We start from the raw sequence: 22707 nt of genomic DNA on the forward strand, positions 1-22707 counted from the left end.
TTCGCAAAAATGTGAAAATTTACAGACTTTGTTGAAGTTAGTTTAAGCTTTCTTTTGTTTTGAGGCAAATCTAAGCCTGGCTGGCCTGTGAGCATTTCCTGACCTTGACCTAACGCCACACTACTTTGGAAGTTCTGTTGCCTTGCAAAAAGAAACAAAGGAAATGGCCCGGCATAAACAGCTGTCCAACTTACAAATACTGTCTTTTATTATGTGCTTTTCATGTTCTTGTCTGCCAAGTGTTTTTTTTTTTTCTTTCCAAAACATGATGTGAACAGAAACAGAGTTAATGGTTGCAGAAAATGGAGAAATGCACATTGCTTGTGGTTTTTCTCTGCGATGAGGGCTTACACTAATCCACTTTCACCATCTTGATATCTTCACAGGATGACAGTGATGGGATCCCGTGGTCGGAGGAGCGGGTTATGCGAAAGGTGCTTTACCTCTCCCTAAAGGAGTTTAGGACTGCACAGAAACGGCAGCTGGATGGGGATGGAACCACAAACTCTAATGGTGGGTTTAAGTCCACCTCCTTAATGCTCTAAGGAGAGCATTAAGGAGATAAATGCAATAGTGCATAGCTCATCTTTGCACTAACGTTTTCTTTTGTTTTTGTCCCTGGGTTGGGTGCTACAAAAGAGCAGATTGAGTAGATGTGTAGGTGTGTACTGTACAGCAGTAATACTTTGCTGAATTAATCAGCGTTAAAGTGTGAAATAAAGTAAACCGGCCTATTTGTTCATATCAGCAGCATTCAGTAAGTGATTATACATATGCAAGTTTGCTGTATACTACAGATTAACCCTTAAGCATACAGGACTGGCTGTTTTGTTAATAGAATTGAGAACTCTTGGAGAACTGATGATCTTTCCCTGTAGGTTAAAACCTTTGGAGGGACTTCTTGTGTTTCTACTGCAGGGACAAGGGTCTAAATAAAGGGCCAGAGAAATTACTTAAATCCGAAAATTCAAGTACTTGGGTTTGCTGAAACTGCTCTGCTCCAGTCCATTAGGTAGTCATGCAAAAACAGTGGTAATAAGATAGAAGATCCCTAAACCTTTAGAAGGTACGAGTGCGAGAGCAGGGGTGTTTTTAGTAGAAACACACAAAGTTCCTCCAAGGTTCCTACTCAAGGATAATGGTTCTTCTAGTGGAAAAGTCCCGTTTGTACTCTTTATGTAGATGATGACTTTGCAAAGAGAGAAAAACAAATTACACCAATTAGTGTGCTGTTAACAGCTTGACACAGTAAAAAGAAACTGCAGAAGGTGTGAGAAGCTGAAAACCGTCACGCTGTTGTGACAGAGTCGGAGGCAAAGAATGGCTGCAGTCATGTTTTGAGGGGGGAAATGTCAGAGTTGCTAGTTTTTTTTTGTTTCTGGTCACTGAGCCGTCTTTTGGGCCGGTGTCACGTCCTCAAAACTGAAAACATTTCCCTCTCGTTTCTAAAAAAGTTGTTTGTGCATCAAACAGAGGGACACAGATGAGGTCTCCAGCAGTGCCACACACAAGAAAACACGTGTATAGGTGTTGCTAATTCCACCTCCACCCCACAGCTTTACACATTTACACCCATCCTGGGGTCAGGGCTCATTAAAACACGAGCCTATCAGAAGCCTTAACTTGAGCTAATACCCGAAATTACTTACTAAAGACAGAAATCCAATCCCATGGTCGAAGCCTGCTCCAGAAACAGTTGAGGGAATTTGTGTGTTTTTAAAAAAAGAGAGGCTGAAACGACATGAGAAGAGTGAGTGCACAGGGGGGATGAACAGCTTGTTTTGAACCAAGCTGCCACCATGTCTTTGTTTGACACTGGTGTTCCTACACGCACACATACACTCACACACACACACACACACACACACACACACAAAAGCCCATAGCCAGCCAACAGCGGAGATTTGAACTTCACACGTGCCTCAGAAGCTATTCTCAGTTGACATTAACACAACCCAGACGTGGAAAGAAAGGAACCAGGAGGAAAAAAGAGCCTCTGAAAGTTCACGCCCAGTCTTCCAGCTATCCAGCTCGGCAGAAAGAGAGACGGGCATAAACGGGGAGGTGGGAGCCTCTTTTGAAATGTAGCTTATTCCTTTTCCTCGTTTCTTATTTTTGCCATGTTTCCTTTATTAAACACAGATTAAAAAAAAAAAATCCTTTAGTGTTTCTGTCCATAGTGGTTCTGAGTGCCACCCCTCCCTCCCCTCCTTGTGTGCCAGTACATCTCCGTGCGTCTGTCTGGCATCTCATAGCTGCCACTCCAGAGCTCCTCAGGGCCTTTTAAGCCGCCGCGGGTAGCTGACCTTATCGCCTGAATAAAAATGACTCATTAGAAAGCGTTGGCAGCCTGTCGCACCGGGGGTAACGACAGCAGCCCGCGCTGACACAAAAGGGAGTCGGGCTGAATAGACGGGACCTGCTGTTTTAGAGCACCGTGGGTTAGCGAGGCTTTGGAGGCAGTGCGAGCGGCACAGTTTCCTCTCTCACACAGACATTGTGGTGAAACTGTCAGCCATTTTGGAGGATCACACTCAGCATGCACTACATCCTGAATGGGCAGCCCCTGCTGTTTTAGAGGACTGCGGGTTAGAGAGACTGGGCATATTTTGGGGCCAGACATGTGCCGCACTTTTCAGCCTCATGCAGGCGTCGTCGTCTGTGTGGAAGTATCAGTCATTTTGGATAGGGCATTGATGAAATGATGCAAGGCAGGAAATTGCTTGCTTATTTACTTAATTGACAAAAAATGTAAAGAGCGAAATTTGTAAAACTGTGATTATTTAAGCAGAAAATGACAAACAGTCCATTTTCTTGGACTGGCATTTTGTTTTTAATCCCAATGACAGAACGCTGAAAAAAATCAAGCTTTTCAGAGTGTTTTTGTCAATGGACGATTGAATTCATGTTATTTCAGATCTGATTGAAAGCGTGGCATCTGGTCGTCATCAAGCCAAGCTTCTAAAGCAGCTTTTTGCCCCTACTTTGGGCATCTCTCCATCCCCTCTCCCTTTCCTCTCTCCTCCCTCCTCCGTCACTGTGTGGCAGCAGCGGCTATCTATTTTAGAGGGAGGTGTGGCGGCCTGTCAATCAGCCGCACGTGTCGGTCTATCTCCCCGCCCACCCCAGCCCTTCTCCCTGTCCGTAACCAGTAATCATGCCATCTCCCCAGCCACTTTACCTTTTGCTAGCTGGCAGCCGTCCGTCTGTGTGTCCATCACACATCCTGCCTCCTTTCCTGCATTATTTATCAAATGGCATTATGCCCTTCTGCATCCCAGCTTCTGCTCATTAATCCACGCATCGCAGCCACATTCTTCCTCTTTTTTTTTTCCTTCCTACTTTTCCCTATTTCCCTCCATCCATTTGTCCTTCCGTTTGCTCCCCCACCCCCCTCCTCCAACGCAGGGTTTCCATTACACATCAATAGGACTCTGGTTACTGCCTTCTCCGCGAGCTCCTGTCTCCTCGATTATGCATCTCCACGCCCACAGTCCCCCTTTTTTCTCCCACAGCTTCTTTCATCTGTCTCCGTCTTTCTCGCCATCTACCTCCCGTTTCCATTTTGTCCTTCCTGTACTCTGCCCCTTCTGTCCCAAGTATCTACGCTACCTGTCACCCTAGCCCTCTCACCCTCTTCCCCACCCCATTCTTCCGCCATTTGCCACCCTTCAGTCTCCTCTTCTTCTGACTCGTCAAAGCTATCTCTCTGTAGCCACGTCCCTACCTCGCTATCTCGCTTACACCCACCCTTTCCTTTCCTCCCTCTCCATTTCCCTGAGTGCTATTGATGGAGGAACTGGCTGCTGGCCAAATTCCAGGAGGCGCTGAAGAGAGGGCTCCCTGTTTGCCCATTTCTCTGACTGTCCCCCCTCTCTCTCTCTCTAGTTTCTTTTTTTTTTTCCCTTCTCGTCTGGCTGCCAGTCTCAAGACTTGTTGTTCCTACCCGTTTTAATGCACATCATGGCCTTTCCCTCAGCTCTCAGTTTGCTGTCTCTCTGCTGTCTGTCTGCATTTCCCGTGCCGCCACCCGCTTGCACGGCCAGAGTGGCAGCCCGTGGCAGCTTGAAGCACTGTGTGGGACCTCTATTCTCTCTCTGGTGATAAGATGCCGGACAGAGGACGACAGATGAAGGTATACCAGCACAGACAGGGAGGTGGTGATAAAAGAAAATCACGGTAACTGGAAGAAGGCGTGTTTGGATATCAAGCGAGGCTGAGAGATTGTGTCTACTCGGCCCTCTCATGCTCGCTTTCCCACAACAGTTCGAGCCGTGATAGCGTCCATTCTTTGCCTTTGATGCTTCAGTTATAGCCTTGAACGGCACAAAAGCAGATGCTGCGTTACAGAAATGCACATAGTTGCGAGCTTTTTGTTCTGGCTTGTGGTCAAGTGTCAAGCTGGGCTATGAGGTCCAATTTTAGAAGGAAGAGCACTATATTTGGGGCTATTTCAAATCCTATTGCCAGGCAGTAAGTTTTGGTATGTGCTTCTACTCTCAAAAACAGAGTCTGGGAATGGATAATACAAGGAGTTTTCCTGGAATAAAGCTGCCCATCTTTTTGTTTTACTTTATCCCACACTTTAATTGTATACAGGCACGGAGGGCTACTTGAATAAACAGCATAATATGGAATTTTAGGAAGTCACCAGACAAATTACTTCCATATGTCTGCTAACCCATTTTTTTTCTTTTCATAGCTGTATTTAAGGTCTTTATTGGATTCTCTGTCTGATACCATTTCTTTGATTTTGCACATGAAGCTCGTGTTCATGTATCCTTTGTTGCAAGGACACATTCTGCACCTGATTGTCTCTTTCTTTTTTTGTAATTTTCCCATGGCGTGAATGTAGTTATAGCTCTACTTATTACTGCAGCTTGCGCTCTCCTCTCAGCCCCACGAACCACCATTCGCTACCTCCCGTCCTCTCGAGACGTCGAGGTGTGAGCGCCACGCGGCCCATCCGATGGGCTTAGTTAAGCATGCCTAAAATCTGATTAGACCCCACCTCTTCCCCCATAGGACCAGCTATTGGAATGCCCCACTGGCATGGTCCTCGGGAGCTCCAGGGGCTTGAGTTTAGGACCCCCCCCCCTTTTCCTGCCTTTCTACCACGCTTGCCCATCCCGGCCTTCTTTTCTTTTTTTTCCTTTTTTTTTTCTCTCCCCCAAGATGCTCCGTTCTGCCCCTCAGATGGGCACTCATGTGCAACCAGCATATGTTGAACAACTCTTTGGAGGAATGGGGTATGGCAGCAGCAACGTGGGGGGAAAGCGATGGAAAGCTGGAGGGGCGGTGGGGCTGGTGAAATGTGCCTCTGCCTATTTGTTTGCGTTCTGTGGGGACATCACGCGTCAGTCATTTTCAGAGCACAATTAAAGTTAATGAGCTATTTCTGTGTTTGCTCTGGTGTGAGTTCCCCTGTCCAGAAGTTCTAATGAGTCTCTTGTCCATTTTCATATCGGTTTATATGACCCCCCCCCAATTCTAATTACCATTTTTCATGCCAGCATATTAAGCTCTGAAAGATGTTTTAATTCAATTGAATATTTAGAATATATTCCAATATTTGATTGAATTAACATGATGTTTTAATCCCCGTTTCATAAAATAGTACTTTTACTGAAAGGGGACTTCAAAGGAGTTGATTCATTAAAAGAGTACGAATGTAAGCCTTTCGTGCCAGCCAAGACATTGTGAGGCAGTGATTCACCCCAGGCCTATAGACTTAGAGGCTCTCCAGCACCAACGTATAAAGCGTTGCCAGCAGTGCGATGGCCTTACTCATCGCGGCGGTCTTTGTTAACTTTACGAGCGCAAAGATACATCTGATGACTGTATCTCCGCAGTCAGGTGCTGACCTGCCTTGCGTGTGTGAGCAAACCCCAACAGCCCGGTTGTTTATGCAGTAATGAGAAAGTGTCACTGTGTGTGTGTGTGTGTGTGTGTGTGTGTGTGTGTGTGTGTGCGTGTGTGTGTGTTCATTCAGCCCAGAGCACTTTTATAAATCTCAGTTAAATCATATGTTTGAAAACCTGCTTTTTTAACCTGCTCTACAATCACTCAACTTCATCCTGTCTCCTTCATTATCATTTGATCTCGCCACCCCGCTTCCCGTCCGATCGTTCTCAGATGACACGACGCCCGGGCTTGTTCGGCAGCAGTTGTCTTTGCTAGCAGGATATCATTCAAGTTGCCACTTATTCTAACCCGTGCTCCTCTGCGGTAATCGTAATAATTTGTTTTCCTTTTTGACGCCCACTATTAGGAGTTTGTGAAGCAGGGTTTTCAGAAGCATCAGTCAAAAAGGAATTTGGCCGCGTGTCATGAGAAAACTAAGAGTTACTCAGCGAAAGAGAGAGAGAGTGATAGACCAGTGGGGAGGTGTTCTTTTAGTGAATGAAAGAGTTTCTGATGGCTTATGAAGTTTCTTGTTAAACAAACCCCTGTGAGATGTGAGTGTTTAGTGAGTCACCGTTGCTCTTTTCAAAATGAATGTGAATAATTCAGCAGCCTGCCATACCAAAAGTCCAGTCAGGCACAAATGCTTGTCAAAACAGGTCAAAAGAGGTAAAAATCTGATGAATTATCCCCAGTGTCAAATGTTTGCAGTGTTGTTTTACTCACTGATATAAATCTTCAACGTTCCGCTCAGCAAAGTGACACTTGAGTTGGCAAGGGAAGTACATTTTTAAACGTGTTACTGCCCCTCTGTCTCCAGTCGATTGGTCTCCTTGGCAGCGCTGTCCTGTTTTGTAATGACCCTGAAAAGCTTTAAACTTGTCCAATTGCCTCCCTGATAAGCAAGCCCACTCACGCCCTGTTGTTAAATCGGACAAGCCCCTGCGTACACCTTCCAACAACTACAAGAGCCGCGTACGCTGAAACCAAGTCTTGTTGATATCTTTTTAATTTGGTTGTCTGCCTTAATTACCGTTGACTTCGACTCCTACATTTGACCTAATTTGAATTCTCGGTGCCTGTTGTTGCTTTTGATTTAAGAATCTGTCTGGGAGGCTTATTTTGTTTTGTGCGAGTTGCTTGCTAAATATTTAATTAGGGCTCTGTCAATTGGGCTCAGGGAGAATGTCAAGCCCAGCAGTAGCCATTTCTGCGAATGCCTTTAGGTTGTTCATAAAAATTCTTTGTCAGAGGGCAAGCGTCACATATTGTAAGTCAAAGACAACAACAGCTGCTCGTGGGGAAATGTCAGTATGAAGGAGATTCAGTACCTTTCTATCCTAAGCTGGCCAGGGGGCAATTACTGGTGGCTCTATAGCAGAACAGAGATTTCAATTTTTTTTCTTTTTATGGTTTTATATGATCTGCCCTTTATTAATCACCTTATATTTTGCATAGGTTTTTTCATTTTCCTGCATCATCTAAAAGTTTTCTTTCAGTTCAGATCCTTTGAATTTGGGGCAAACTCAAACACCACCACGCAGTTGTACTTTCTCCAGCTTATGGCTATATAAGGTACCACCCCAAATTTCCCACTGGTTTCTCCCTATTGCCAGGGGCAACGGTTGACTCCAAACCACATGATCAGCCCAACCCAGTTGCTGCCTCAGTGGCAGATGTGTATGTGGATATATGTGACTTGTTGGGGGGGGGCTTTGTTGCATTTTCCGACCCTATACTCATCCTTGTCTGTAATATGTTGCGTTATGACCCTGATGAAGGACCATCACGCAACATACGTGTCGGGCAAGCAGTAAAGTTGTTCTTTATACTACAAGTGTCATAGGGTTTAACTTCTTCGGATCCTCTTCAAAACTACCCCATGATGCTGCAAAAAGCTGTGGCATTATGAGGTGTGAAGGCCCGTATGTAAGTATATGCAAAAAAAAAAATTTAAATGTTGCAACAACCTCTACCAGTGAATACAGGTATGTCTGGCTCAGGTGTACTTGTGCATTTGAGATGTTTAACTAATTTGTGCTCTCTTTGTGTTCATCCCTCTTTCGCCATTTCTTTTTCTGTGCCCTACACTCTCAGATGAAGCAGAACTACCGTAATTAATGATGATATCAAAAAAGGCTGTTTTAACACTGTCATATATAAACTTTCGTTTATTCCCCAGAGGCTCGAGATGTATCTAGATATTCAGTATTGATTCTCTGGTCTAATGGTTAATTGACAAAGAAGCGTTTTGTATGTGTGGCGGCAGAAAGCTGGAAACGTACGCTGGCCAGGCTGTAACCATTTTCTTTTTTTCCAGGTTCCCTCGCCAATGGGCAGCTCAACGGCTCGGGGTCAAAGGGCAGCCACAAAGAAGACGGGTCGTTGCGCCGTCAGGGCCTGAATGGAAGCAGCGAGTACTGCGAGGACAGTCCTGCGAAAAAGAGGTGAGACTGTGTGTGTGTGTGTGTGTGTGTGTGTGTGTGTGTGTGAGAGAAATGTTTCTGTGTCACTGGGTTATAAAGAGCTTTGCAGAATGTTTGGGTGTTAAATGAGAGCATGCACAAAGAATACTGTGAGAAGTTGAGAGCTTGCTGTGCACACTTGGTATAAATTGTAAGTGCAGCAGAGTTGCGATGACTTTCCTGAGCTCTGAGGTTTCATAGGTTGCCACATGACTCCAGCTGCTTTCGGGTTCTCTTCATTGTTTTTGAGACACATGCTTCGTCTTCCCCTTTCTCTCATCTGCTCTTTCTTTCCGTAATTTATTCGATCTGTCTCCCCATGCTACCCCCCCAGTAATACCCCCGTTACAACATCCCCGGCAAAAATCGGCTCCAAAATGTTTCACTGCAACATTGTTCATTGCGCTGATTTATGAACTTGCTGCACACACACACTTTGTCATGCTTTTTTTCCCCCCTCTGACTTGGCTTCTCCCCTCTTCTCTCCCAAATGTGTGCGGTGAAATGTTTAGAGAGGAGCAAGTTGCCTCTGAGTTCTGTGACAGTCGCGTAAATAGTATGAGCCTTTAAATAGCGCTTAGGTCTCCTAATGAGCCCCCTCCCCCCCTTTAAATCTCCTAATGCAAACACAGTTTCAGTCACTTATAATTAGCCACTTAAAACAATGTTTCCATGCATTTCCGAATGAATCGTTTAAAAATTGGAATTGAGTACAAAAAAAGCTGTTAATTTTCATCCAGCGTTATTTTTTTATGAAGGCGTTTATGTAATGCGTGAATTATTGAAAATGATTAAGTCTGTGAAACAACAGTCATTTTCAGAGAGATTGGTTTAAAAACAAAAAAGGCAAATATTCTTGAGCGGGGGTTGGGGGTGGTGATATAATGATGTTTAAATGTGATGCTTTTAATGCGTTCAGCATGAAAAGAAAAAAAGGCTTGAAATTTTCAGCTGAAATAAGATTACAATGAAGTAAACGATACAGAGTGTTAAGCAGATTTCATATTATCTGTTGTGTGTGTACCTCAGCAACCCATCCACACACAGATAACATCATGCATTCCTCCTTCTTACATTTCTGTGTCCAAAAGCAGCAGCCATAAACCTTTTTTTTTTTTTTTCTTCTTCTTCTTCTCAAATTTATACTTTTATTCTCAAGCTGACAGCCACTGTCGGTAGCAGGTGTGAATGTGAGTAAGAGCACATGCCTCCTCCTGTTGTGCAAGCGTGTGTGTGTGTGTGTGTGGTTTTGTTCTGCCTCTGGTCTCTCGCACGCATTGACACGACATCCAAGCGTCAGTGTAAAGCTGGAGGCGGAGTCTGGGGGCCGGAGAGCAGCAGATGTCCTTCTGTAATGAGCAGCCCATACAGGCTCCATTCACCGCGCGTCAAGCACCTGCCCAAGTCCTCCTAGCTGTCATTCGATACTGTAACCTCAAAATCTCACTTTGGTTATTACGAGCTTTCATCTACCTGGATTTGAAGCAGGTGGCCTCTGGGCCAACTTATACAAGATAAAAGTATAAAAGAAAGAAGGGAATGTTTCCCCCCCTTTTTTTTCCTTTCTTTCTCACTTCATCAGTTCAATGATTCTTTTTGTTTGGACATTTTACCAGAAATGAGGCTTGGCTTGGAACTGAATAGTGTTTGGAGATGATCCAGATCTATTATTGGGTATATTTTTTGGAAGGTTTTGCAAGATAGGGAAAATGTTTTTTTTCAGAAATAGATGTCAAATTGAAATATGAAAAAAATGAGACTCGGTTTTGATATCCTCAAGAAAAGATCATCCTAATATGGATCCAGATATCCTTCTGGATCCAAGGACTGCATACACATTCACAGGCTCTGAAGGGAGTTTTCAGCCTCGGTGAAGTTCTGCGGTTTCTGACTGCTTGTACAGTCGATCTTAAAGTCAGACACAGCAACTTTGTTTATTTGTACAGTCACAATTGCAGTGTGGGCTGCCTGACCAGGCAATAACCAAAGGATCATGTGGCTTAAATAGATGGTAAAGCATAAATGCTCATCTCTGTAAGGAAGAAAAGCACTGAAGGAGTAAATTATAATAAAGATGAGCTCACATTTTCATTTTCTCTTGCTCTGGTGGCCTCTAGTGCTCTGTGTTGAGTGGAGTTCAGTTAGAGGCCAGCCTGCTCTGTGGTTTTCATTAGTTCACCACACACACATACACACAGTGGGGCTGAATGAAGAAAGACTCTCTATCTGATGCTAATGAAACACAAGCCTAGCCAGTACTTGGCAGTGCCTAATGCCCTCTTAAAAAGCTTATTTTGTGTGTGCGCTTTATGCTTGAAGGATGACTCCAGTGCCCTGGCAGTGGGCGCCCCTGCACTGTTCCTAAACAGGCCTAACTGTGATGATGCCAGGAGCTTTTTACACCTGGCACTGGCCAAAACAGAAGGGAGGAGCGATGGCGTAGCGCCTTCCAATTCTGCGTGAAGGAAAAGTTTGTGGATCGAGGATGAAGGGATCGAGTGTAGACGAAGAGAGGCTGGGTGGAGCCGCGAAGAGAGAGCGATAGGAAGAGGGGCAGAGACAGAAGGACAGGTGCGAGTAATTTTTGGCAGGAAGCAGCGCTCTTTAGAAGTCTTTGAGATCAGCTCTGTGTTTGCCTTCCCATGCTCCTGAGATTGGTGGGTAGACTGGCAGGACATCCCCTCAAACATGCCAGCTTATTGTAGCCCTGTCTTACAAGCTTGACCATATTCTCCAAATGGGACTCCCTTGCCAAGTTTGAGTCGAGGCGCGCACACACTCTTAGATTCACAACCCAGTGCAGTCTCTTTAATGCCACGGTTTACTGACCTAGTTGTTTTCCTGCTCCTCTGTTCCTCCCCATATTTGACTTGGGTTGATTAAAATGACTTGACGTGCATTTACCTGTCAATAACAAAGAGGCTGTAGTTTCATATGAAGATTTTGTGTGTGTGTGTGTGTGTGTGTGTGTGTGTGTTGCAGGAGCGTCCCCTCAAATAATTACCACAGTTAGTCATCATCCAATGAATCTGGTTCAGTCCTAAGTGAAATGAGTAAATCATTCACAAGTCTTCTGTTTGAATTTTGTGCTGCCGCTCTCATGGTTCACAGTCAAAACCGGATTCCAGTGTGGTTTACTTTTAAATGACGTGAACATTTTTGGTTTTGTATACAGTGGCGTGTGTGGGTAGGAAATCCATTGCTGAATTTTGATAAACATTAACCTGGTTTTATTTGGGCAAACTGTAAATGTTTAAAACTTTCCAGCATATTTGATCACATGATTCAAGATTTATTGAAAATGGTTTACTTTGTTTAATCTGACTTTTAGCAAGTAGTTCAGCTGTGTGTGAAAGCAAATGCAAACTTTTAAGGCAAAAGTTCGGGCGCTGTGTGTGTTGAGTATCTATGTTAGACCGACATCTAAGCTTAATTTTAGTGTTCTCTCACTCTTTTTTCCCCCTCCTTCTCTTTTCTTTTTCTTTTTTTTACCCTCCTTTTTTTACTGAACCCCACTTTTGGCTCTCTTTGAATCTGTTCTCTCTGTTGTCTCAGCCAAGACACACACTCAGCTGCTGCCGCTTGTTTTGTTTCGACTTAATGAATGCCAAGTGTGTACACACGGAGACACACACACACACTTGTCTTGTCTAGCATAACCAATGCCTCTTGTCAGTAACGCATAATCACCGTTTCCATTTATGAGGGATTACATGCATGTGCGCACAGGCCTGCACACACGTGCACACTAATATGCACGCACACAGTGAGTGCGTTTTAATAGAGGGCCATAATGTGCTTATTAATTTGCTTTAGATGGTATCGTGTAGCGACCTATATGCACCGCAGCACCTAGCTGTTCTACCAGGGCCTAATGGATGAATAACAATGTTCACGCTGTACTTTGCAATTCTGCTGCTTTTACCTGCGGCTGCAGAAATACAGCAGATTCAGATATAGTTACAGCACGTGAGGCCACACTGGACAGTTGTTCCGTTGCAGTTTAAATGATCTCTTCTGGTTTTTCTGTCAGTGACTCACCCTGCATTTCAGCGTGTCAGTCTCCAAAATCTCCTCTAAACTCTCCTCTCATTGTCGCTGCTTTGCCAAGGCTTTATGAAAGCCTTCCTTGCCACTGAAATAAATGGCAGGGTGAAGGAGTATTAACCATCCGCCACAGTGCATAATGTCACTCAGTACACAAACTTGCTCCCGTAATCACTGTCAAATGCTAGTGTAATTGTAGCACAGATTGAGCATGTGAAAACTGGTTTGCGTGGCGCTCCTTATGGCATCATACAACAAAGTCGTTTCTTGGGATTTACTGTCACGCAGTCGTAAAGTACTAATTTGATCTATTGCAAGCCAAAATGTTGAGATGTGTCAGTCAGACTGTAGTGAGCATAAGTACCTTTTTTTACTGTCATTATATTCAAATCAATGTATGATTTCATAAGAATATCTACATTTTGATAACCGTTTCAGGGTGGAAAAAAGCAAGCCACAGGTAGAGTAGAGTAAGCCTTTTGTTGTAATATTAATACCAGAGCTCAGTTGAAAGATGTGCATGAAAAGGGGAGGAGAGGAAACGTTTCAGTGTGTTGACAGAGATGATCTGCAGCAGAGAGCGGTGAACCATTGACTGGGTCGGTTTTTCATCTCAACCTGAGAATCTTCTGTAAATTGGAAACACAAGTGGGAGATGGATCATTTAGGAGCAATCAATGTGTGTGCGTGTACCGTAAGGGTATTTGTTTTTGTTCTGGTAGTTACACAACAGAACACAGTACTTCTATGCTTCACTTCATGTTGGCAGAAAATTCATGCACTCAAATGTTTTTTTATGGTTGATCTCCCTAGTCTTTATTTTATCACTCTATCGATGTTCCTACCTACTTATCAATCATTGGCAGTAGCTTAAAGTCACTGAAGGGCTACATATTGCATGCCATATTGAATTTGGGTAACTGGACTAACGCGGTGCCTGCGCACCACTCCATGAGAGATTTAAGGTGGACTAGGTTTGGGTCAAATGGTTTGAATTGAGCAATGTTGTTAAGGGTTAAATAGACCTAGAGACTGGTTAGCAACCATCCTGCAACCACCAGTTGCAAGGACGAAATATATATTCCTACAATATGTCACGGAGGTTGTAACCAAATTCACCTAGCAACTACTAGCAAAGATGCATACAGCGCTGCACCTAAAACCACTCAAGGTTGGAGGCGCTTTCCAAATCATTGCACACAATGGACTGTGCCTGCCAACAAAGGTAACATTTAAGTACAAGGTTTCGTGTTTATCTCGTAGTGCCATGAGGATAAAAAGGAATCAAAGCAAGAAATATGTTTTTATTTAATGTTCTCTGCTATGTGATCACTCTCAACAACCTTTGAATCCACTGGTGTTTTGTCAACGTGGTTATTTTAGTGGCATTTAGCCCAAGTGTAACACTGCTCATTCATTTGTGACAAAGGTGACTTCCATCTGACCTAATATAGCATTTATATATTCACAGAGATGGCTTGGCTTTCTCTTCACATTTGCCTGTGACACCATCTCCCCTCTCGTCACACCCGCTCCAAAAAAAAGAGGGTGGGGGCAAGGTTATATTTAAATGTGCACACAGGCTCTGCTATATATTTTATCTCAAATGAAAATCAGTCTTACTGTGACTGTTTGAAGCATGAAACCACCACAGCTCCTTATGTGACAAACTCGCACACAGTCTCACACACACACACACACACACACACACACACACACACACATCTTAGTAACACTCATCTTTATTTATCCTGATGTTGTCACAGAGCGGTTAAGCATTGCAAACCCTATGCTGGTATAAGCATCACTACTGTGGTTAGTAACGGCCTGTTTTAGTGAACTACTCTTTGTTCAAGGGCGAGACAATAAGTGGTAGACTTTCAGTGTGCATATTTGTCTTCATGACAGTTAATGATTGTGTTTATTTCTGTTTGTTTTGCACATGCTCATTGTATATGTGACTGGGAGTCTATGGGTGGGCTGTTTGTTTACACAAAGGTCACAGGGTTGACCGGGTCAGATCACTGCAGTGCCATCCCTCCTCTAAATGGACAGAGACAGAAAAGCAATAAACACAGGAAGTTAAATGAGTGTTCGCTTAAAACTGCTCATAATGAGCGCTCGTCATCAACTTTAGGGTTTGTGAATCTAGGCACTTATACACAATTTGGTTATTTCGCTGTGATGCTAAAACAGCATCGCTAAAGGCAAATTTATTTCTGCATTTTAAAAAAACAAAGCTTTACTTTTTTAAGTGTGAACGATAACATAAGGTAAAGTTGAAATCGGGGCGCTCATCACTACGATTCTATTGTAGAAACATGAACATGTAGAAATGAAGGCTGCAGTGCTGCAAGCCTGAATGCTTGTCACTGAGCGCTGCTGGGCAGGGCTGCTTGTCTAGCTTTGTGTTAGCATGCTGTTCACATCCTTGCAAAGATCTGATGTCGTCAGCAGCGCGATCCAGTGTTTTTACTCTCCCGGACGCAGGCGTGTTTGATGTTTCATGTACCCACAGTTATAAAAGTGCAAAAATACCTTACATCGCAGAGGCAAACAGGAGAGACCTTTTTTCCAGGGTGCAGAAGTGGTTCGGTGAACTCGCCACACACTAGGACGGCTGTCTGTGAGGATCAATATCCTCAACGGATTTCCAATTGTTTTGCAATTTTTCGAGTAGGGTCATGCTTAAAAAAACAAACTGCACAAGCTGATCAGTGACCTCCTGAGTCATGCAGAAGCATTAAACTACTATGCACTGAATAACCAGCCAAACTGCAGTACCCTGTATGGGTGTTTACGTTTTCATTACCAAATTGTATAAATTAGTGTAACTTTTAGTAGAAGCATATCAGTAAAATTCAGCTGGGGGAGGTCACAGTGACTTCTTTTTTTTTTTTTTTTTTTTTGAATGGACGTGGACCCCCAACACCCCCAACACCCCTGTGTGTATCCGCAACAAAGTATAACAGAGGTGTACTGTAATGTGATCACTTAATCACTGAAAAGTGTAATGTGATTGTAGTAACGTGTTATTTATAACTTTGTAGCACGCTACATGTTGTGCAGTTTAATACAATGTTCTGGTTTGATATCAAACACAGTAGCTTAAGAGTTTTTCTGTCATACAGTCTTTCACACTGTTGTTCGCACATACAGTCTAACAGTTACAGTGTGATCACTGTTTTCATTGCATTTTCATGAGTGAAAGTCTTATGGGCTTAAGAAATTCTTCATATAGTTTCTGTGTACAACAACTGCCGTACAACACATGCTCTCACTGATAATCTAAAGCAGGCAGAAGAGCCGATTAAAAATATACAAAGGCTTTATTGCCGCATATAAACATTAACAGAGTGATTTTAAGTACATAAACATGTACGTTTGTGTTGCTTTTAAGTGGACAGAATCCACTCGGACTCAAAATGCGCACACAAACGCACACTCTCACAGTCAGCTGCAGCGAGGTGGTATTTTATCAGGACCATGTGGACCATCTGGAGCCAATTAATACAACCCCTAAGGTGCAGACTCTGGATCAGTTCTCATCTCCTCAAACTATAACCTTTTATCATGGGAGTGAACGCAAAGTCTGAGTGCAGCCCAGCCGCAGATGCTGCAGACAAGAAAGTGTCTCTCCAGATGTGCTCGTATTCATGTCAAAGACGATTAAAAATTAGTGCCCAGATTTTCATTGTCTAAGATGGTTTTAGTTTATTTATTTTCTCCTTCTCTCAGATTGTGGTGGTTTGCATCTTAACTGTTTTTGTTTCAAAGTTAGTTTAGAAGTAATTGTCTATTTATTTTTTTTTTTTATTTTTTTTTTTACTTCATTTGTATTAAGAGTAGGCCGTGCGCAAATCAACACACAGGCTGCTAGCTCACGTTTCCCTCGCCAGCCTCATCTAAATATCTGGTTGCAGTGGTGCAACAAAGATCTGAAAACAAACCAGACAGCCAGAGCTCCACTGTGCCGACTCCACGCACACACTACGAGGGACACTGTGTACAGCACGTGACCTCAAGTCCACAGACACACGCACCATTAAAGGACTTCTTACATGAAAAACATCATTCCCTTGGATTTGGGCCTTTTGGTAAAATCCAGACCATGCTTTTAAGTGTCCATAAAGTCAAAACATTGAAGTTGCACAGGTTTTTATTATAAATTGCAAAGTCACACCCAGGCTTTATGTCATGCCATGATTATTTCAAACTTGTGTTTTTATTTTTCTAATGCTAAAATTAAATAATGCTTGGGTTTCATCAGTATTGCAAAGAATGGAAAGATGCCAGAGCTAAAGCATATTCAGTCACTAAAACATGCTAGTGTAGCAGTCCTGCTTAATTAGCGTTTAACTTATTTTCTTTTTCATCCATTCTCAGTCTTTTTATGCAACAAATGGGTTGATACGCAGTTTAATAATTCTCCTGGTTTCAGCTCCATTAAAAACAAACAGGCACATTTGCTTAGTCATCTTTTTCTCTCCCCTCTCCCGCTGCACTCTGCACCCTGCTGATGTGCTGAAGCTGACTTAAGGAGCCAGTTCAGACTGGAGGTTTGTGTTTGCGATAACTCTCTGCTGTGCTGCGGGTTATTGAGTTATTGACCGAGTCTGCAGAAGAAACTCAGTTGTCGCTGGCCTCCCTCCAGTGGCATGGGTCAAAGATGAGGGTCAGTTACTGCAGCTTGTAGACGGCGTGTTTCTCTGTGCCATTTCAGCAGGCGGGAAGCTTGCCAGCACCCTCGTAAGTCTGACCACACAGAGAAGCCCGGCCATCTTAGAAACTCCCACGGAAATGGCTGTCACTGGGAGGATGTTGATAAGATGGAGACGGAAGACGAGAGCTTGAAGTCGCTCCACGTTTGACTGACAGGGTCCATGTGCTTGTGATGATCTATGTCAACTGTCCGCAGCTGTACTGCTTAAACAGAGTGGAATTCTTCTGGCTAAGCGAAGCACACTGAGCTAGCTGTGTCTCATCTTTCTCTCTCTTCCCTCATCATCACCCCCACCCACCCACTTCATTATATATGTTAGTGAGATGGTGCTTTATTCTATTCCTTTCTTCTTCTGCCTTTTTTCCTTCCGTTTGCCAGCATCCCTGGCTGACAGGGTCGTCAGATTTTCTCACTCTACCTCTCTCAGTGATAATCAATGCTCTCGCGCCTCTGGTGGCTTGTGTAATATTAGACATTAGAGCAGCCCTTTGAAGGGTAGACGGCTGGGGAGGGGGGGGGTGTGCAGCAGGAAGGAATGAAGGGAGGAAAGGATGGATGATAGGTGGATTAGAAAGGGATGAATGAGGACATCCTGCTGTAATCTCTTTGCTTTTTCTGCCGCTATTGGAGCCCAGTTTCCTCTTTTTCTTTTCCCCCTACCCGCGTCTCTCCGGTTCGCCTCTCGCTCTCCGTCAGTCAGGGCAATCAGTTTAATTTTAACTTGCGTAAGCCTCACTTTCTTCCTGTGGCACCATACCAGCCAGTATTCTATAGCTCAACACGCTTGGGAACGTGATGTACCCTGACTTCTGCACATACACACACGACACACAGGCAACCCTCCACTGGGCAGACGGAGGGCTAAATCAGGGGTTCACATTACCACTCGGCTCTTAGTGCAGTGGGAGCACTCATGAAGTAAAACAGTAAAGTCACTACAAATTGTTCCTCCTCTGCTGATTTCTAAACGTTACCATCCTCCGGTCTCTTGGATGCATTGCTTCGCTCGTGTCTGCTGTGCTCATGCACGTTTGATCGTCCATGACTGCTAGAAAGACGTGATTCCAGTGGCAAAACTGGTTGGAAAATGGGCTGAACTCATTTGCTGTAAATGTTTTTCATGCTCTTAATTTCCTGGCACCTTAATAATGATGATAACACTAATCCTGTTTGGCTGTTTTTGAGGAAGAGAGCTGCTTTTTTTTGTTTTTTTGTTTTTGTTTTTTTTTAAATAATAACCTGCTAGCTGAAATGTAGTCCTTGCAATATAAGTGCTGTGGTTTAATTTATCTGTTTTTTCCCCCCGCTTTTATGTTCTCTTCGTAACCCTGCATTATCACATCATCGGCAAAGCAGATCTGTTTTTTATTACCTTTTTAAAAAAAAAAATTTTTTTATTAGCCATATCTCTGCTGTTGGAATACTAATTTTAAAAAAAAAAGGAAAAAAGAAGAAATGAGGAATCTAGAATTAGCACTTACAATTTAGCCCAATTAGTGAAGTATTACTTGTGCGTGTTTCCACTGATATTTCGATGGTAGCACGAAGTATCTTTGATGTCAGTTTAAAGGTAACAGCGGATCGGCCGGCTGTGGTTGATGGTCTAGACGGGATGTAGTAAACACATCACTTTATTAGCTCATCTGTCTCCATCCGTATTCTTTTGCACAACTGCTTGTGTTTTATGTGCATTGTCATAATCCCAGGTTTTCTCTTTGTGTCAGTTATTCCCTTCCCCTCTCTCTCTCTCTCTCTTTAAGCTGTTAAATAGGATCCTATTTATGTAAGGCTGCAGCAATAAAACTTTGCAGGGTTCAGCTTACCTAAGAGGCTTTTATGGAGAGCTCAATCTTCCCTCTGCTTGCTGTTTAGAAAGTGTTCACAGCTCGCTATCAATTATAGCGAATGCTGTAATCACATCAAGACGGACTGTTTGCGATATAAAACAAGAGATGGAAACAGTTTGTTGGCTTTGGCGAGTTTGAAGTTTGGACTCGTACTTTGGGTTAACGGCTTACAGCAAACAGGCTCTTCGTCTATATGTCGAAGTGCTCAAATTTGATGTTTCTGGGTAATGTTACTATGATTGATTCACCTCTTTTCACACACACACACACACTCTCTCCTCTATATGTCATGTAAATTCCAGTTCTTGCTTTCACACAAATGTGGCTTCAGCTTAATTTTATTGTTAACGGTGCCAGTTTTGATCACATTTGTAAGTCTTGTCCTTGCCTCAGCTCTTTCTCCATTTTTCTCTGTGGTTCTTCACTGGTTTTCAACAGTTGGAAGACCCGCAGAGTCTGCCTAGAGTGACTCGGGTGTGCAGAAGCTTCACTTTCATGTGTTTTGACCGAACTGTCAAGCTCGTTTCTACTGTCCAGAAAATATGAAGGCATTGATCAGCTTGGAGCATTACAATTTTGAAGAATCAGTTTCCAGTTCTACTTTTTCTTCTAAAAGTCCTCCATGGTCTTGAGTATACGTTGATTTTTCTTTCATTCATTCACCACATCTTGCTTCTGTGTGAGTGCAGGGCTATTCTTGCTCCATGTCTTCTCCCCCTCCTACTACCCCTCATTCTAACCTGTTTAACTGGTTGGAAAAACTCGGCTTTCTGCATTTTGTGCACTTCATTTACTCCATGTCTGTTTTTTGTTTGTTTGTTTGTTTTTTTAATTATTGTTATTATCCCCTTCGTACTTTTTTTTTAATCTTTTGCAAGTAGATCACAGCCTTGTGTGAACTGACACCCGCCCTCATTTTGCAGTTTCTGCCTGTTGAATAGTCACGTTCCCTTTTCAACGCCTCTGTGCCGGCGACAGCCCGTGCTCTAGGCGTTGCTTTTTCGGGGTTGCCTCTCCGTACATCTGTCCACGCCTTTCTGCTGAACATCTTGGGGGAATTTCTTTAAATTTATGAGAAACATGCACTTGGATTGAACAGTTTTTTTTGTTTGTTTTGTTTTGGATTTTTTGATCAGACAGCAGAGGGACAGAATTCACTTGTTAGTTATGCCGAAATTTCCCATAAATTTCTGATGGGGTAAAATAGATATCTTATACCTAAAAGGTGGAGGCCCAGGAAGAGGCACAGTGGCGTATTTGATAGTCGTCGTCTTTGAGTAACAGTATTATTGGCCCCTCCTGTATGAATATGGCTTTTTATACCACATTTATTCGAGCACTGCAAGTCCTTAAACTTCCTAAATTAAAGGTAATTATGCTCAGTTTAAATTAGGATCTTGTACGTTAATGAATTTTGTTTTATGAAAATCCAGACTGATGAGAGTTCACAATGTTTACTGCTTGTTTGTAAACAAACTGCAATTTTTCCTCAAACCTTGCCTCCAAATGTAGAGCTTTGTGTGAGCAATCATCTCTCAATTTCTCACATATTGAGCTTACCCCCGCCGTGTCAGGCCAGGAAATTGACACGTTTTGACTCGGCTCTGTTCTCTGATTGGAGTGTAATCGGAGCGCTGCACCTTTCAGTGGCTACGCCAAATGCATTGTGGGTGTTCTCCAGACATGATCCTATCTATCCTTACCTCAGTCCGGTCCGCAGCAAATTGACAAATAATACCAGGATATCGCATTGCTTCTATCACTACTCCACAACACTTATAGCATAGCTTCCCCCCGCCACACACACACACTCTCTCTCCCTCTCTCTCTCACTTCAGCGCTAATCGATTGAGGCCACTTGATGGTTCACACGGCCCCTGACGCTCTGCGACTTTTATACTCCATGCGTGTATAAGCATGCGCCTACTTTTTAAGTGCGCGTGGAGAGGGAGGGTCTGCATCCATGTGCACGCACGTGCGTGTATCAAGGAGAGGTGGTGTGTGACAAGCGAGTCCGTTGCTTTCTGAGACATCTACCTCTTTAATATTCTGCTCTTACCATCGCCTCCTCTGGCACACACTGTGAAATAAAGACAGAAAAGAGACAAGGAGAGAGAAAAATGAGAGAGACGTCTCAAAGGCTTTGTGCATCACAGAGGAAAGCGCGTACAATGTAGCAACAGAAGTGAGGGGAGGGGGAGTGAGGAGGAGACGAGGGTGAAAAAAATTATGAGACAGAAAGATGGGGAGATGAAGAAAGTTGTTGCCGGTTAGCATGTGATTGTTTTGGCACACTGTCCTTGTGTAGTTGGTTTTTATCAGCTGCCACTGACAGCAGAGGCTCTGCCTTATAGGCGCTTTTTTTTTTCTTTTCTTTTTCAATAGTGCTTAACAGGAATGAAAAAGAGGAACTACAACTACATGTGTGAAAACATCGTCAGCTCATGTAAATGCACACATTTAAATACACCCACACTGTTGGTGAGAATGGGCAAGTCGTCCACTGAATGTGCGCTTGTTGCATATCAAAGCGATCATGATGGATTCGCTCCCGTTCACTGAATAAATACGCGCGCACACACACACACACACACACACACACACACACACACACACACACACACACACACACACACACACACACAGAGTAATCAATTCTTCGCTAGAGGGTAATTGTTTCAACGAAACCTCCCTACAGTGGGACAATGGCCAGTGGGCCACAGTAGTAAAAATGATAGTGGGTTTGCAGGTATGCAAAAGAGCCACATTCTGTTTTATTTTTAGTCAGCTGCAGACGAAGCTGCATTGGGGTTAAATGTTGTACTTCTTCCAACACACTGGCTTATGTTACTTGTAAATTCTGTGTTTATGTGCAAAGGAACCAAGGGTCTAACTTGTTGTTTTTCTTTCCCCTCCCCACAAGGCCTCGGCTCCAGGCCCAGAGGAAGTTTGCCCAGTCGCAGCCCAACTCGCCCAGCACTACGCCCATCAAAGTGGCCGACTCGGGCGGCCTGAACGCCGGCCTGTCCACGGTGCCATCCACCTCCCTCTCGTCCCTCTCCGCTTCATCCCTGTCCTCCATCCAGGACCTCTCCAGGCGCAAGCCCAAGACGGAGGACTTTCTCACCTTCCTCTGCCTCAGAGGTAAGATGCAGCAGAGTGGAGCAGATGGAGACATAATTACATGCGTGCCTACAACCAGCGGCAGAGCGGGAAGGCATATTGTTTAACAAGAAAGCTGCAGATATGATATTAAAGAGGTTTTTATTCAAGGGTCCGGGGCTGAGGTCTAACGCTAGAAAGGAGATGTTGCATATTAATTATCCTAACACCAGGATACGCTTCCCTATTGTTTGGCTCTATGCACATAAAGATGCGTGCATAAGCAACTCCAGGGAGCTTAGAATAAGTTTTGTTAAGTCAGGTTTTGATCACCCTCCACCCACTCATAACACACACAGACAAAACCCTTCACACATGCTGCATCTAACTGCATACTTGCCCATGGCTAAGATTATCCTGCATTTCATCAGCTTACACATCCCCCCCTCCCACCTCTCAACAACTGTCTGTCTCTTTAACACCCTGCCTATCACCCTCTACTACAGCAGCTGTTTCGAACATGGCATACTCACACACCCTGCACTACAAACTCTGCACAGGTTCATTGACACCGTGTAGCACTTTTGATGTCAAATGAAGTGGAAAAGCCACAGCGGAG

General features: G+C 43.7%; 1 protein-coding gene across 1 annotated transcript in view; it reads left to right on the forward strand.

Annotated features, from left to right (window-relative positions):
* Positions 1 to 386: 386 nt before the first annotated feature.
* Positions 387 to 22707, forward strand: part of jarid2b (jumonji and AT-rich interaction domain containing 2b) — a 58050-nt gene continuing 35729 nt past the window's right edge. The window contains exons 1-3 of the mRNA XM_019350332.2: positions 387 to 513; positions 8225 to 8351; positions 21910 to 22130. Of these exons, the coding sequence (XP_019205877.1) occupies positions 426 to 513; positions 8225 to 8351; positions 21910 to 22130 (436 nt within the window). The 5' untranslated portion in view covers positions 387 to 425. The remainder of the gene's footprint in view (positions 514 to 8224; positions 8352 to 21909; positions 22131 to 22707) is intronic.

This window comes from Oreochromis niloticus, linkage group LG22 (genome assembly GCF_001858045.2).
Source record: "Oreochromis niloticus isolate F11D_XX linkage group LG22, O_niloticus_UMD_NMBU, whole genome shotgun sequence".
Taxonomy (NCBI): domain Eukaryota; kingdom Metazoa; phylum Chordata; class Actinopteri; order Cichliformes; family Cichlidae; genus Oreochromis; species Oreochromis niloticus.